General features: G+C 39.7%; 1 protein-coding gene across 1 annotated transcript; it reads left to right on the top strand.

The window, feature by feature from the left end:
• On the top strand, positions 1-16226 carry LOC113963292 (cytosolic phospholipase A2 epsilon-like). The gene is made up of 20 exons (XM_027674251.1): positions 1-87; positions 2774-2846; positions 3787-3923; positions 4321-4452; positions 5925-5965; positions 6682-6724; positions 7348-7425; positions 7618-7785; positions 7926-8006; positions 8745-8782; positions 9451-9598; positions 10257-10393; positions 10810-11032; positions 11724-11838; positions 12142-12277; positions 13445-13554; positions 14101-14292; positions 14774-14940; positions 15322-15508; positions 16013-16226. Exons 1-20 carry the CDS (start codon positions 43-45, stop codon positions 16219-16221), a joined length of 2460 nt encoding a protein of 819 aa, XP_027530052.1. The 5' UTR covers positions 1-42; the 3' UTR covers positions 16222-16226.
• Positions 16227-16587: the final 361 nt, after the last annotated feature.

Here is a 16587-nt window from a genome sequence, read left to right as displayed (position 1 = left end):
CAGGAGCTGACCTCTCAAACCTCTCGGCTAGGAGACGGAACTATGTGGCTGAATCCTGAAGGGGAACAGTGGACTTCTCTGACAAAGGTACCACAAAGGAGAATTTCAAAAGGAAACTATAAAAGGGACTTTCCAGCTGGGTGGAGACTGGGTGAAAACAGATAGGGTTCAGCATCTGCCAAACAGTCTAATTAGCTACTGTAACCCATCCAGTTCCCTCCACGAAACACAGTCCCGCTTATCATTTTGATCACTCCACTTACATAGTCTTGCTTCATGTTAAAGTCCTAATGCGGTTTCCTGTCCTTGGCACATAGGAAACAACCTCTGTTTTAACAAGACTAATATCTTTTAAAGGATGGGTTTGAATAGGCTTTCTCTACATATGTCTTGCTAAGGCACAGGGGCAAAATTATTGCCAGTGTAGATTGTAATAGCTGGGAAATTATGCCATTTATTCTCACAAAGAGTATGGTAGAATGTTGAAGTGGATTTTCAACAGCTGATTTCCTCAATTAATCCCTTCTCTAGCTTCCACAAAAAACTAGTAGTTTTCAAGGAGACTTCAGACATGACATCTTTCCTCTATGAAATGAGAGGACTAGATATGCTAGAAAAGCTTTTTGTCCTTCTCTCTACTTTGAGGTCATTTAGTAATAACTAGGAACTCACCCTTGTTCTCTTTTGTGATGGGGTAATTTGCTGAGCAACTGTGCTTACAGTTTAAGGAACAGCCAACACTTTCTGTTCATTAGTTGAATGGAAACCCCAAAGATGAGAAAATACACCCTAAAATGCAAATCTCTATATGTCTGGGGTCATAGGTTCAGAAGAAGACATCAAACATCTAAAATTTTTTAGGCAAAACTCACAATGCTGAAGGGATTTTGGCCATTTGTTATTTATAGCTCTGTGATGTCCAAGCTAAGGCTCCCTGGTCATGACAGGGCACATCGACAAGCCTGAATATTTTGTTCAATCTGTACTGTCTTCTTGGCACTTTGGACTCATCACATACCATGAAGGTGGCTCCAAGGGACCTGAACCATGAAACTGAGTTAAGCCCTTCCAAGAATTGCCTTCTCCAAAGCCAGCCACTGGCAGCATCAGTTATAGGCTCTGTAATTACTGAACACCTTCTGTACCTGCCTCACTTCTGTGCCTTAGGTTTTAGACATGAATACAAGTGCCCTTGATGGTCTGATCCACAGTTACTCTTTGGACTCTTGTCAGTGGTTTGACATCCTTGATTTACACAAACGGTGACCTGCTGTGCAGCTGAACAGCATGAATGTCATTGGTGACTTTTCCTAGAAGGGAATACTTTAGTTACCTAGAGTCTGATTTTATCTGTTTTTTCATTAGTCTACTTGCTAATTGCCACCAATCTCAATGACATATGTTCATAAGTCCTGGTTGCATGTATTAATACATTCAGGTTAAACATTTTGAGAGACATCAAATGGACATATATTCCACCAAGCCTATGAACGCTGATGCACTTCACTTTTTATGAATGGTAAGCCCAGCACATTATTAACACAGTACATAACAAATTGCTCTGCTCAGACCAACTAGAGCAAAAGTCCTGCTCTCCTTTCCTGCAGTACCTGTGTCACACATATTTCTCAGTGGGTCTAATGAGGTCAGTGTCATGCTAATGCCACTTCAGGACAGGCAATCGTCTTTTATGTTAATTTTGCAGTATAGGAAGAGTATAGGTGGAGTCACTACCTGTGCATGGCCCTGCAGTTGTGACAAACACCTTTTAGGTCTTTTAGAGCAAATTTTTTCTGCTGATTTATATTCCAGCATTTTGTGTCTTTCCCCCCCCGTCTGTGACAGTAGAAATGAAGGGTTGAGTGGAAGTTATTTATTTGTTTATTTTATGGTAAAAGGAGAAGAGATATGAACTCACGTTTGGACTCCAATATGAGATCAGAGCAGCAATATGAGAGGCTAAGAAGTCATGCAGGTCATGAGGTCAGAGACATGGGCTAATATGAAAGAGGAAAGCCAAAGGGAACAAACAAGAATTTCCTATCAGGTGTAAAAGAGTTTGCATTTCTTATATAAAACAGTCCAAAGAAACTCCAGACATGAAGAGTTTATGAGGTTCAAAACTAGAGATAAACTTCTCATGAGAAGATATCAGAGGTGACCTTAGCTCCAGAGGGCAGTTATAACCCTGTAAATGAAAAACACATACACAGTGCATAGCATGGTGGAAAAGCAAAGCAGCAATCTCTTTCTCTGACCTTAAAATCAGTTGGGGGATCAGAGGTCAGCATTTAACTCTGGGAGTACTATACATTTAAAAGAGCAGGAATATGAGAAAATCATATCCCATAGCCCAGCAGACCAAATATGTGTAATAATTGGATAGGAGGTGATTACCATGATGATAATTTTATCACTTGTAAAAAGTCTAAGGCATCTTTTCTACACTGAACATTTAAAAAGCAAATCTTCTCCCAAGCTGGGTCTGAATTTTGTCACCTTATACAACTAGATTATAGATAAGAAGCAAATAAATTATCTAATAAGACAAATCCTCATATCATGCTATAGATGTAGAGAAGTCTTTCTGTCTCGTACTTGATATAGATGTTAGCAGGAGTAAACCTATTGGCCATTTCATAGCTGCATAGAAAATTCAAATAAGTTGTTCATGAGTTGGGTGTTTATCTCTCTTGATCACTTCTGCCTTCTAAATGCTACCTACCTTTAGCATTCATTCCTATTTTTTGTATGTTTGGTTTTGTTCCTGCAGATACAATCGTCTCTGTGTTACTTACTGACTGTAAGAGTCATACGAGCAAGAAATATCCACCAGGCAGATGTATGTAAGTATCTGTAGTGCTCTGTGGAGTCCCATTCACCTTCACAGGCTACTAGCTAGTCCTGCTTCAAGAAAAAGTGCTTTCTAGATTTCTTCCATGGACAGAGAAAGTCTTCTCATTGGTGTGCTGGTTCCAGCAAGGAACATAGTGTGTTGCTCTTCTTTGCATCAGCCCTTGTTCTGTGCAGAAGTAACTCTATAAGGTCACAGCTGTGCCTATCGCACATATTTCTCTGCGTCCCTAAAGGCAGCAGTGAAAGCTCTGCAGTCTGTTGAAAGCAAGAAATGTGGAAAGAACTCCCATGTTATCCTCTGGAGTACATTTATGTAACAAAGAAGACAAAATGGTCGGGATAATGGAGTAAATACTGAAAATCGAGTAGCCTTATTTCAAATTTAGTTTGTCCTCAAAGCTTCCTCAGTGCAAAGTAATACCACAATTCCCCATGTGCCAGCTTTCCCAGGCAAAAGCCCATCAGGTGTTGTTACATTTTGTAGCTTCTGTTATGCTGCCCTGCAACTAAAATATAAGAGAAGATTGTATATTGACTTATGCAGAAATCAGGAAACTTTTTTTAGTGTTTTGTTTGGGGGTTTTTTAATATTCTGTTTGGCTAAAAGAAAAACTATCACTTTGTTTCTTTAACCCTTGCTGCGTTTGTCCTGGATTATTTTATCCTGGGCTAAAGTAATTGCTTGATGACGTAGAAGGAGGAGAAACTCCTTTGATTTTAACATATTTATTGTATCTCTGATCACATCTATTCAGAGAAGAATGTTTTTTCTCCATTCCTATTACCTAAATTGCAATGTTTATGTTGGAAAAATAAGCCATCATGTATCATAGTACCCTGCTTTGAAAACAAAACTTCATGTTGTTCAATTCATTCTTTCTTCTGGAGCAAATCCTCATTTTAGATGTGTTTGTGTTTTTTAACACGCAGTAAGCCAGACTGATTGCTATGTGAGCGTGTGGCTGCCAACCGCTTCAAGTGACAAATTTCAGACTAAAGCCATCAAGAATTGCAAAGATCCAGTCTGGAACGAAACCTTCTACTTCAGGATCCAGAGTCAGGTCAAGGTACTGAACTGGAACTTCCCTGATTCCTGTGATCTAGGGAGCAACTGCCAGGTTTTGTCCTTCTGCAAAGGGGACACAAGCAATTTCCCAAAGAGGCAAGGAGAGATGCAGAAAGATGTGAGAATAAGATGTATCCTTATGGTGGTTTTCCATGACATGAAAGATGATTGTTTCTCTCAGCCACGGGTACAATATGGCATTTGAGATGTCTGTGATTTCATCTCATTCCACCTCATAGGCTGATGCCAACATGGAGTTGATCTTCTCTCCATCTCCTTCCCTTCCTGTCCTTTTTATGTCCTCTCGCACCTCACAACTCTTAAAACAGTTGTCCCCAGGACCTCCTGCTTCTAATAAAACCTTACACATTTTTAAAGTCCTTCCCTTCCTTTCCCAGAATGTGCTGGAGTTAGCTCTCTATGACAAGGATGTCATTACTCAAGATGACCATCTCTTCACAGTGTACTTTGATATAGCCAAACTTTCCCTTGGAGAGGAAGTCTTCATGCACTTCAAGTGTGATTCACAGGTGAGGTCTGAAATAAGAAATGGAATTGCTTGGCAAGAATGTTTGTCTGCTTTTCTGTCTAAAATGTTATTTGTAAAATTTCTCTTTTTTTCTTCTTGTGTATGGGCTGCCCAGCCACATAAAGGAAGTTGCTTTTCAGTCTGACATGAGAAAACCTCTTCACACCTGGATCTGTAGGCACACTGAAGGGTTTGGTATTGGCCACAGGGGCTCATGAATTTCAAGTGTCTTGGCAAAATTCTGACTTTGCTAAGCTTGCCCCAGTTGAGGATTGAGGAGGGTGTCCATGCCAGTGCTTGATGCTTTTCTCATACCATATTACTTAACCTAGTAATTAGGAAGTAATAACTCTGTGATCAGAACTAAGTGTCAAACCAGACTAGTTCCTGATTATGGACTGTGGCATAGGTGTTTAAATAAGGTTTCTAAGCCATGCCTCTCAGCTTGGCAGCAAGAAATAATCCTATTTTGAATGTCCAGGGAGACTGAAAGTTGTACATCTCACCTCCTGGTATGTTCTGTCTATCATTCTCTTTTTCCAGTTTTGTCCTAGTCTCTTGTGCATGTCATGCACCATTCAGTTGAGGAATTACCTTATCTACATGCACCTGAACTCAATCCTGTGGTTCATTGTCTTTAAATGCCTTATTTGAGAATTTCTTTCTTTGCAAAATACCAGAGGAGTAGTGTGTGGACTTCCACTAACCCTTGGTGAAGTTAAAATTCTGTCTGGTTGTAACCCAGCTAATCACTATTTGAGTGGTTACAGGCACCATATCCAAGCCTTTTGTTATGGTGTTCACGCAGCTACAGCAGTTAGAGCTCATACTCTTCAAGCCTTTGTAAATTTTTTTCTCCTGTATTATTAACTTTTTGTTGTCTTTAATTCAGTGGGTAATTTGAGCAACTAAGTAACCCACAGCATGATCTCACTTCACTGTTCCTCATCCCTTTGCCTCCACTTTCCTTTTCCTCTTGCCTGTGCTTTCTTCCCCCTAGGGATTATACTCTTTTCTACCACTCCACAGTTCAGGCCTTCATGTCAGATTTACCTCTAACCCAAAGCCCTCAACCTGTTGCCAAACAAAGTGATTTTCCTCTTCCACAGCTGCTTTGCATGTCACCATTTCTCTTCCTTAGACCAGAAGGTTCTGATTGGCCCCTTCAGCTGATCCCCTTTTTCTCTCTGAGACAGCATCTCTGCCTAGGTCTGTCCCTTGTGCCCCACAGAAACAGGCAAGCCAAACATTTTCTTTGTTAAAAACTGCTATCCCAGCCATCCACAAGCTTCCTATCAATAAAGAATCTTGAGGCTTAAGACTCACAGATGTGAAGTGGTAGGTGCTTCTATTTTAAATGCTCTGCCAGTCAAATATAATGCATGCATACCTATACTATGAGAATGAGAACTTGCATTATGAAGACTTTCAGTAAACTAGTGCCAAAAACATTTTCCTTTCTTTATTTTCCAGAGACAAGAGGAGTTAGAAGTGGGATTTGCCTTGGATAATATGTAAGTAAACTTGAAATGCAACATAACCCATAGCAAAAAGAAACAACAATTTAGAGGCATGAAATAATGTAGTCTAATTGTCTGGAGTGCATCATTCCTTGATGATGCTGTTGATGAACATGGTTTCCCAAGGAATCTACGTTATGAGCTGTGTAACAAATCAGTGCATGCCAGGATGACCTCCCATGAACTTCAGGGAGACAGGAAAAACACCCTAAAACTTTTTCTTTGTCTGGTGTAGTGAATATTATTTAAGACCAAAATATTGCTGATTTGTTATGCATTTGTGTTTGAGATCAGCGTGAGGGTTCGCCTCCCTTGAAAGCACAACATGGAATAATGCACTGGATTTCTGATTTAGAGCCTTTACTGTCCCATCCTACGACAAACTGTAATTTAAAAAAAAAATGGATTTCACGAAACCATCCATGGCCTCAGCTTGGGGCTTGGTATAAAATCACTACATGGTTTGGCCTTGCAGAACCTTTGGGGTTTTTTTTTTTGCTTAACTCCAGGACTGGATGAGCCAGTAAGATGACAACTGTGCCTTGAAAGAGTAGAGTGAGAAAATTTATACCATGACTCTCCTGGGACTTTTCTTTCAAATCCAATGTGCAGCTAAAAATAAACAAGAGGAAGATCAGGGGAAGGGTGTGGCTCATGAACTATACTGTAATTTTAATGAGTTATTATAAATGTATTTTTCTGTTTCCTAGTTCAGGTCCTCCTGAAACCATCATTACTAATGGAGTACTAGTGGTGAGTGTTGTATTTCATAATCTTTCTTGTCCTGTTGCCACACTTGTTTCACTTGACTCCCAGTCATAATACAACATACCCTTTGACTGAGCAAACCCAGCACTGAAACACTGCCATTTCCCACTTCATCACAACACATCCTTGTGGAAGGCAGCACTGGAGAGGCTGAGGCTGGAATAGCAGGGAGATCCCCCACGCCAACATCCCGTTGCTGTTGCAAGGGCAACACATGGAAGTGGTTTAGATCTGAGACATCAGTCCAGCAGTGAATTCTTCCTTTGAAGAATTCTTCCTGAAATTCCCGTATTGCCAAAGCGATGGCACAAGTCATTTCCTGCCTTCATAACTGTGGTTCTTACACAAGGACTTTCCAACCATGACATTTGTTCATTTATTAGCTTTGCTTCCTCATTATTTTTGTCTAAATCAGTCTTCTCAATATCTGTTGGAATCCTCAAAGTGCTGTTTTTCACTTTGCCCTTATCTTCTCCCTTCTGTAAGCCCTGTTCATCCACCCTGCACCCCTACCTTGCCCTGGTTGTATCCCATTTAGATTAGGAAACAGAATGTCAGACTGGAAAATTCTCTGTCATAAGGTATTTTATTGTTCACGTCTCTTACAGTCTCGCAAAATCTGCTGCTTAGAAGTTCAGGTGGTTGAGAAGAAGAAGAAAAATGAGAAAAAGTCTTTATCAAGTAAGGTTATTTGTCCATCAGCTCTTTTTAGCTGATGTGCTAATATTATGAAGACAGTTAGATTAATGTAAGAATGAAAAAAACCCCAACAAATCCAAAATATGAGAACAGCCTTGTGATAGTCTCTGTATGAATCTTTGTTACCAATTTTGACGATAAAACTACTCTGTGTCTGCTTTTACGTTGCTTCCTTAGAGAAACAATTCTCCTTTAGAGTGCAAGGCTCGTACGAGGGCACCCAAGACATTATGCTGGGATCTGATCTGATCTTCAGCTCCTCATCTCCTGCCAAATTCCACTATGCCAGATACAAGCAGCCAACGCTGGATGTTACGCTACCAGGGAAGAAACGACCTCCCTCCTTAGTATGTTCCAACTGAGCTTTATAAAACATAGTAATGACATGCAAAATATCAAGAACCATATATAATAACATTAATTGGCATTGTGGACAGATAGTAACATTCCTTACAATATAAACTTCAATGTATTTGTGTTTTGTCAGTGCTCACGTGTTTATGATATAGGCTCTCCAAACGTGGAACTTCATTCCATTCCAAGTGGAGAAAACATGATCTTAGCAGAGGTGAGTGCCTGCTTTTGTGTAGGAGAGGCTGAGAAACCTGAATGTGAAAGTCTGCAGCCCCCTAATGATTACCAGGGGGCTGATTCTGACAATGAAAGCCTGCAGACAAAAATGACACAACCAAACAGTGGTAGATCTTCTGGCAATTCATTCAGCTTGTGCCTTGTTCTATTTGAATGGATGTGGGAACATGGAGCATCTTGTTACCCCACCCTGATCTTACTTCATGCTAAATTTTGAGGCTCTGTTTTGAGAAAAACACACCCATGGGGCAGCTGAACTGACTGAGGTAGGTTCAGACTCCTGCTGATTCTGATCATGCTTTGCAAAGCACTTTTAGACTCATGGTTAAAAAAAATCCATATAGAATGAAAGGACCACAGCTGTTCTGGGGTACAAGCCACAGAAAGGAAGAAGCAAATGCTTCTGTGTAGAATGGTATTGTGGCTGCAGCCTGGCTGCCAAAGAGAGGTGCTGTTAGTAAAAATGGGTAAGGTATACATTATCATTACTCCGTAAACAGCAGTTATCCTCAGATGTTACATTTACTAGAAAACATTAGGAATTACTGAACAGCTTCCCTTTCAGTAAAACAGTACAGTCAATTCACATACACTGTTGGATTATTCAATTATCCATTGCTAGAATGGCACAAGCTAAAATTCCTCCTGAGGCTGCAGAGCTGAAGTGCTAAAAGCAGGTTGTCACACTCACATTGTTCACATTCTTGCTTTCCAGGATAAAGGATTTGATTTATATGCGAAGGCAGAAGACTGGTAAGAGACTTGGCCACTCTCGGAGATTAACTTGTACTTTGCTGAACTCATCTCACCCTTGGCTCTTTACTAATGAGGAGGAGGCATTCAGAGTAGGACAGTGGGTTATGTGATCAAGTGATGTGATGTTCACATGAGCTGAAAGCAACTATATGTAATGTAGTGTAATACATGCAGATAACCCACACTGAGACATGAATAATGAAAAAGATGCATAAAATAGAAAAAATATTACAAGCCAATTATGCTATCCAGTGTTATGCTCAGCATAGTCTTTTACCATTTCTATAACACTGTGCAAGAGCATGGCTGATCACCTAGCACTGTTGATCATGAAGTAGGTAAACTTTTCTGCTGAATTCAAGACAAATATCAGAAGTTTTTCCTAGCAGCTCTCAGTGCAGGCTAAAATATGAGATAATACAGACAGTAGATGTCTCAGAAATTAGCTGCAGGAATGTCTTTCCTTAAGTTTTCTTTTGATGACTGCTTAGAAATTTAGTAGTCCCTTTTTCTATGATTCTTTCATGCTGCATTGTATACCTGCTTTGGAATTTAGAAAAGGGTTCTCCTGCAAATATGGTGTTTCGTGAATCTGGTTTAATTTATTGTACTGGAAACTCTGAGCTTGTCTACCAATAATAGAACGGAATATTCCTTTTTTCTGATCTCTGCTCCAGCCCAGACCACCTTGATGTACGTTTAGGGTTTGATCTCTGCGTGCAGGAACAAGACTTTCTATGCAAAAGGCGGAATTATGTTGCTCCTGCTCTGAAGAAGGTCCTGCAGCTGCAACAGGATTTGCTGAACCATGAGGTCTGTCAGGCAAATATTCAAAACCTCCGATGAGTGCTTAGCAGTGAGGGCATAATGGCATAATATGACCTCTTTTTCTTCCCAGTTAAATTTTTTCCTGGTGTTTCCTCATCTCAAAACTTATGTACACCTTCAGTAATGCCATACCTCTGAAATCATCCTGCTGTTTGTGCCCATTGCAGTTGCTATCCTGATTTTAACCCTTCTCCTTCATTGCAAGCCTGGCTAAATATTCCTTATATAGAAATGGCTTCTTCCACATCATTACACTATGATTGTTATCCTTTTTGATAATCCTTCTCCTGTCTTCGACCTGTGAGATTTCTTTTTAATTCCTGCCTTTTCAACTGTTTTTTTTTTTCCTCACTGTCTCTTTTGGTTAGAATTAATGCATTTTTGTTTGTTTTTTACCAAACATCTATGTTGAACACATTGGAGACAAGTGTCAGATGCCTTAGCAAAAATTGTCATTGCTTTTATTCCTGTTCTCCTTTATGAAATGAATGGTAGCCTATATTTCAGTAGAAATCATTTAGAAGGAAATCTGTGTCTGGGCACATGTGGTGGTGTCAGGCTGTATGTATCGTGAGGTCTCTGCTGAGAGCCCCAGTCAGCTGCAGCTCACTGTGCCAGCCCTTTCTGTCTGTGTGTTGCACAGACCCCAGTGGTGGCCATCATGACTACAGGAGGAGGGATGAGGTCCTTGACAGCACTGTATGGCAGTCTGCGGGGGCTCAAGAAACTCGGTGTCTTGGACTGTGCCACGTACCTGACTGGCTTGTCTGGTACTACATGGTAAGTAGGACTGGGCAGCTCTTGGCTGGAGTCTTCCTGATGACTCCGATGTGCTGAAGTAGGCCGGGACTGATATACAGGAGTCTATCTATAATATCTTCTCAGCAGTCCTACTTTTTTGATCTTCTTCCAAAATCGACAGATTAAAGTCTTATCGTGGGGGAAAGTCACATACTTTGCAAAAACATAAAAACAAGTGTTCTTCTAAGAACAGTTTATGGAAAATCGCTCAAGCTGTTTTGACAGGGATAATGACTGTGACTTCAAAGGGAACATGACAGTTTCTTAGGGAACTGAAGACAGAAAAGCTTAATTTCAAATCAAGAACTTGAAATAGAAACATAAAATGTGGCTACTGCCTATTTCAAACCTTGATGTACTTTTTCCTCTCTCCAATATGTATTTCCTCTTCCTAGGACCATGTCAAACTTGTATAGAGATGCTGACTGGTCACAAAAGGATCTCGACAAGCAAATCAGTGAGGCTCGAAAACATATGACAAAATGCAAAATAAATTCCCTTTCCTTGGAGTATTTGAAGTATTACAAAAAGCAGCTGTGCCAACGGAAAAGAGAGGGCCGCAGAACAACTTTTATAGACCTCTGGGGGCTTGTCCTGGAGTCTTTGTTGCATGATGGGGTACAGTATGTCATAAAGCAGCATTTACAGGGCTTACAATTTTCAGAAAATTTGTTTCTGGAGAAGATATTTTTCTGTTTCATCTGAGAGCAGTAGTTTGTTACGAGACTGTGTGTATACAAATGCATGGCCATTTCCAAAACACTTGGTGCCAGCCTTGTAGATACTCGCCCACGGTGGAAATCAACATTCTTGCTTGCGAGATTTTGGATGCGTTTTTCTGAGAAAACTCCAAGCCTAACATTCTGAAAAAGATATTGTAATTTAATTTTTTTTGCATATTCTGCAAATTAGTTATTTAGAAATAACAAAATTGCAGACTTTATGCATGCCCATGAGATGTGTTAAAAAACAGACCTGCAGACTTCTGAAAGATGTGAGAGGTCTTACATAAACCTGCAGCATAACGAATTAAGATGTTTTATACCAAAAGTATTGCTTTCTGTTCTTCATTATTTCCTTCCACTTTCATCTTAATGAATCATCAAATAATCTGTCATCAAATTGCATGTCTGCAGGTATTTCAGTAACAGAACACTTTTATGAGAATTTTGAAAAATATGGAAAATTCAGAATATAACACATATTATACATTAGAGGCACAAATTTTTCTGCCCTACAAGCTTAGATGCAGAGAAAATATTCTAATGCTAATTTTTGTCTCAGTTTAACCATATTTCTGGAATCGCAGAAAGACAACCATAGACTCTCTGATCAGCAACGGGCCATTGATCATGGTCAGAACCCACTTCCTATCTATACTGCAGTCAATGTCAAGAACAACTATAGCACTCTGGATTTCAAAGGTAATTAAGAGACTTCTGAGAGTCATTTGTCTTTATATTTAAGGTGATAAACCCTCCCCCCTCATTTAAAGACCAGAACCTTGGCTGATGTGTGTTCATATAATGTCCTTGTGGTCAGGTAAAAGTGTGACTGCCTGTGCAACAGACTCAAAAACATTCCAAAGCCTTTTCATGTTCATGAGTTTTTGTTTGTACCATGCTTACAACTCATTGCTATAGGTCTGAAATATTAGAATTAACTACAAAAATTATTTTGAGGGCTGTAGTACAGCATTGCTCCCTTCTTTGTGTTCTTTTTCACAGAATGGGTGGAGTTCACCCCATATGAGGTGGGATTGCAAAAATATGGAGTTTTTGTTCGCACTGAGGATTTTGGAAGCGAGTTCTTCATGGGACGATTGATGAAGAAGGTCCCTGAATCCAGGATCTGCTTCTTGGAAGATAAGCTATTAAAAACATCAAACGATTTTATTGTTTGTTTTTTTTTGGGGGGGTGTTCTTTTTTGTTTGTGAGCTATATAAACTAAGCACTAATAAAGTATTGGTGCATGAATAACAGGGTAGTTTTACCAGAGAGGATAAATATCTCATTCTTGAACTAATATTTACTGTAATGTATTCAGTTTACAGTAAAAAAGAAAATTCAAAATGACAGTCAAATAGTTATTTACATTTTTAAAGTTAGTTTGAAATAATAATAAAGTATTGCTTCCAGTCTAAAATAAGGTAGTCAGTATTTCATGTGCTCCTTATAGACATTTTATATAGCCTTCATGTTGATTCTCCACTGCATTGGCACGTGTTTGGGCATGCCAGGCGCCCTCTGCTCCAGAGAGCCTTTTGGCCACATGTCACTGCCTCCAGTTTCCACACTGCCCAGGCAAGACTGGAGGGAAAACAGCACAGCCATACTCAAAACATTTCTGCTGTAGACTTAAGTGGAGTGTGGATATGTGTTTTCCAGACAAAGAGAGAAGCTGTCAGCTTGTGACTGATTAGAGATGCAAACTTCTCTTTGACTGGCCACTTCACTTAGCAGGAAGGAGTATGTACTGTACTATTTTAGCCTCAGTCTGTGCTGCATGTGCATACATTTGCACTCGCTGAATCAAAGAACAGCAAGAACTTGTGCCCTGAGGGATAACCAAAGAAATTGCTTCTCAAGCTCAAAAATACATGGTCAAAACTGATCCCTCGGTGTGTTAACAGGCTCATTCTCAAAAAGAGAATCCTACAAACGCAGAGGCTACAAGATCATTAGCCCTTATCAATATAATTCCCCATCAAATCTCTCAGACTGCAACCTTTCATCCATTTTTTTTTATAAAAGCTTCATGATACTTGGGTTTTTTTCCTAAAAACTTTAAATCATATTATTTCACAAAAATTTCTAGCCCTAAGTACCATAAAACAAAATCTGGATGTCAAAAAAAAGGTTTAAAAATCAGCAGCCAAACAAAAATTACACCTCATTATTTTAAAATAAACTATGGAAAAGCATAAACTTCACAAATTTCATCTCATGATAACAGTTTTGAGATTCATTATAACAGTTTTGAGATTCATGATATGTGAATGTTTGAATTAGAAAGCTCTTTCCTTTTACAGGCATGTGGAGTAGTTTGTTTTCATTCAATGTGTTGTATATCTGGAATTTGTCCCATTCGTCAGAAGATTTCTGGCACAGGTGGACCCGGGACCAAATTGACAATATAGGTAAGCGATCACACTTTTTCCTTACTGTGTATTTATTGTTAGATAGACTTGATGTCAGATGTCTCATACTGCAAAGCACAACTGAAAAATTTAAAAATCTCTAGTCCTGTGATCTATGAGGGCTCAACACTTATGTTGGTAGATTATTAAAATGTTCAAAAACAATAAGATTGATCTGTAAATTATTAATAAAGCAAAATGATTTTGTCTGCTTCAAGTAGGAGCTATGTTAATACAAAGAAGGACAACATTTGTCGTTTTCCAAAGCCTGAATTCATTCTGTTCCACAAACGTGTGTGTGTCTGGAGCAGATTTTCATTGCTGCCTGATACCAGATCTTGTTTTTCTTATCCAAGTCTGGATTGTGTAAGGAAGTTATTTGAGTAGTAAGAGTAGTTTTTTATTTTCTGTTTCATTTGGTCATTTGTGCTTGTTATCCTTTTCATCCTAGGCCTTTTAAATAGAGAAAGCACTAGGTTTTATTACTTACCTTGAGTCATGACTTTGCTCTAGGCAGATAGAACTTAACAGCTTTTTCCTGTGCAGAGGAGGAACCTCTCTTACCACTGAAGCTGCACGAACTGCAGACTCGTCTGTTCACCCCTCCCGGCCTCCTCGGCAACGCTTTTCGTAGTGCTCTCACTGACCGCCTCTGCATTTCCCAGGAGCACAACTTCCTAAAGGGTTTCCAAATGCATAATGACTACCTGGGCAACACGCACTTCTGCAGATGGAAAGGTAAAAGTAGACCTCTGTGCCTAGAGAGAGAATAAACAAAGTGAATAAAACAACCCCCCAAATTTGATATTAAACCCCTTCTCCAAGATAAGAGGGAAGATTTGGGAAGAATCACTATTAGATCAATCTATGATTGGCCATGTTTCAGGATGTAATATGGTGTAGTGTTGAGCTACATGCCAATGGTTTGCTGGTGGCACACCTTCTCAGGCTGGGCCACTAGGTCCTGCTGGTGGCTCTCCTTTCCTCTGTTCAAAGACACACTCAGTGGAGAAGCATAATAAACCCCCTTCGTGAACGTTGCTACTGTCCAGAACTGCATGTGACTGGAACTGAGAGGGCAGAAGAGAAGGGATCTGGCAAATCTCCCTTACCAAAGATGGTAACCAGTTAGGGCTCTGTGGCCATGGTGTAAGGGTGGAAAACAGGCTAACCAGTTTTGCACTATTGCACTTACAGCAAGAAAATTCTTTCCTTTTAGATACTGTGTTAGACACATTTCCCAACCAGCTGACACAATCAGATGAATTCCTGTCTCTGGTAGATACTGGATTTTTCATCAATACAAGCATAATGCCACTTTTAAAACCAGAGAGAAAGGTGGACGTCATCCTGCATTTAAATTATAGTGCAGGATCCCAGATACAGGTGAGAGTAATTGAAGCAGTCCCTATTTCTTCTTCAACATGTGTACCTAAAATTTTTTAACACTTAGGTGCTTTCTATATTGCTCTTACTAAAAGTCTTAACCACTAGCATTTTTAGCCTAATGCTGCAGTGTGATACATCAGGTTGTACATATATAGGTTGTACATATTCTCTTTTTTTTCTTGTATCATACAACTGTATTGTGCTAAGACTCAGAAAAATCAAAAACCTTCTCTCCAGTTACATAGTGCTTTCCAATAGGGGTTTCAGAGCTTTCACACAAGAAGTTTGGAAAATGTCCACTTTGTTGCTGGACTCCAAGACTTCCTGAGCCCTGTAATCCTATTTTAAGTCTTAATACTGCTTTGTTCCTTCACTCAGGCTTTGGACCAGACCTGCAAGTACTGCTCTGAGCAGGGAATCCTTTTTCCTAGGGTGGACCTGAGTGAAGAAGACAGGAAAAAGCTGAAGGAGTGTTACCTCTTTGATGGTGCTGAGACTCCAGGAGCACCAATACTGTTATTTTTCCCACTAATTAATGATACCTTCCAAAAATACAAAGCACCAGGTAAGTAATCAAACATGTTAAAAAACATGAACAGTCTATTAAAAGGAATATATTTAATACTCCAACTCTTGAACTTCAATGTTGGATCTTTTCAGTACATCAAACATCTCTGCTGCTAAAAGTTACTTTTTTTACCATGTCAGATTCAATGCCAGGACTATGCTGTTTCAACCCCTAAGCTATTTAGCTTGCAAGTAATTAGTTTGCAGGTAACTTCGATGTACCCATGTAAGCCTCAGGTAGACATGTGTAAGAGTAAAAATCACCATTTTCTTTCCCCTCAGCTGTGAAGCAGCTGATATTCACCTGATCCAGGGACTGAGCTGTCAATTTTAATAAGAATTATTTGGTGGAGTTTTTTTAAATTAAACACAAATGAGTAATTTAGATTGTGAACTCTGTCTGTGGAGAGAAATCTTCTTTCCCTCCTCTGCTAAGAGTTTACTTGTTTATGAGCAGAGTAACTCCCTTCTCTCAGCAGTGATTCTCACTCCTTCCTCCTAGGTCAGAAACGCTCAGAGTCAGAGATGGAAGATGGCAAAGTTGATCTCTATGGCTGCTGTTCCCCCTATTCAACATATTCAATTCAATACACTGAGAAGGCGTATGACCGTCTGGTTCAGCTGAGTGAATACAACATCCTGAATAACGAAGACCTCATTATGCAGGCCTTGCGCACAGCAGTGGCACGGAAAAGGCAGATAAAGAAGTAATGTCAGAAAAGGGGGGATGCTTTATGTCCCTTAACTTGCAGAGAGACTGAAGCTCTTTTACTATTAGCCAGCAGGTTGCAAAGGATTCCTGCTCAACCTTATTAAATGGTAATCTCAGATGAAAAAAAAGAGACTGAAGAGAAACTTTTTTCTCCAAAGAATTTCACTGCAGCAATTCATTGCAATTCGGCAACAACAGTGGAGTATGTGTCATTGTACGGTACAGAGGATGTGCAGCCACAAAGAAGAAGGTGTTAAGATGATAATAAACATGGTGCTAGTTGCCTTGAGAAAGAGCTTTAAATGTTTAAGTTTAACATGCTCAGGACAGGCCACATTAAATGCATACTTTATGAACTCGGCTTG

This window comes from Neopelma chrysocephalum, unplaced genomic scaffold, assembly GCF_003984885.1.
Source record: "Neopelma chrysocephalum unplaced genomic scaffold, ASM398488v2 Primary Assembly neopelma1_24, whole genome shotgun sequence".
NCBI classification, from domain to species: Eukaryota; Metazoa; Chordata; class Aves; order Passeriformes; family Pipridae; genus Neopelma; species Neopelma chrysocephalum.
This window is presented reverse-complemented; position numbering and strand designations above follow the sequence as displayed.

Coding starts and splice junctions, on each gene's coding strand:
- LOC113963292 (XM_027674251.1), top strand. CDS start 43: ATGTGGCTGAATCCTGAAGGGGAACAGTGGACTTCTCTGACAAAG. Junction 2,847..3,786: donor TATCCACCAGGCAGATGTAT/GTAAGTATCTGT, acceptor TTTAACACGCAG/TAAGCCAGACTGATTGCTAT. Junction 11,839..12,141: donor TAGCACTCTGGATTTCAAAG/GTAATTAAGAGA, acceptor TCTTTTTCACAG/AATGGGTGGAGTTCACCCCA.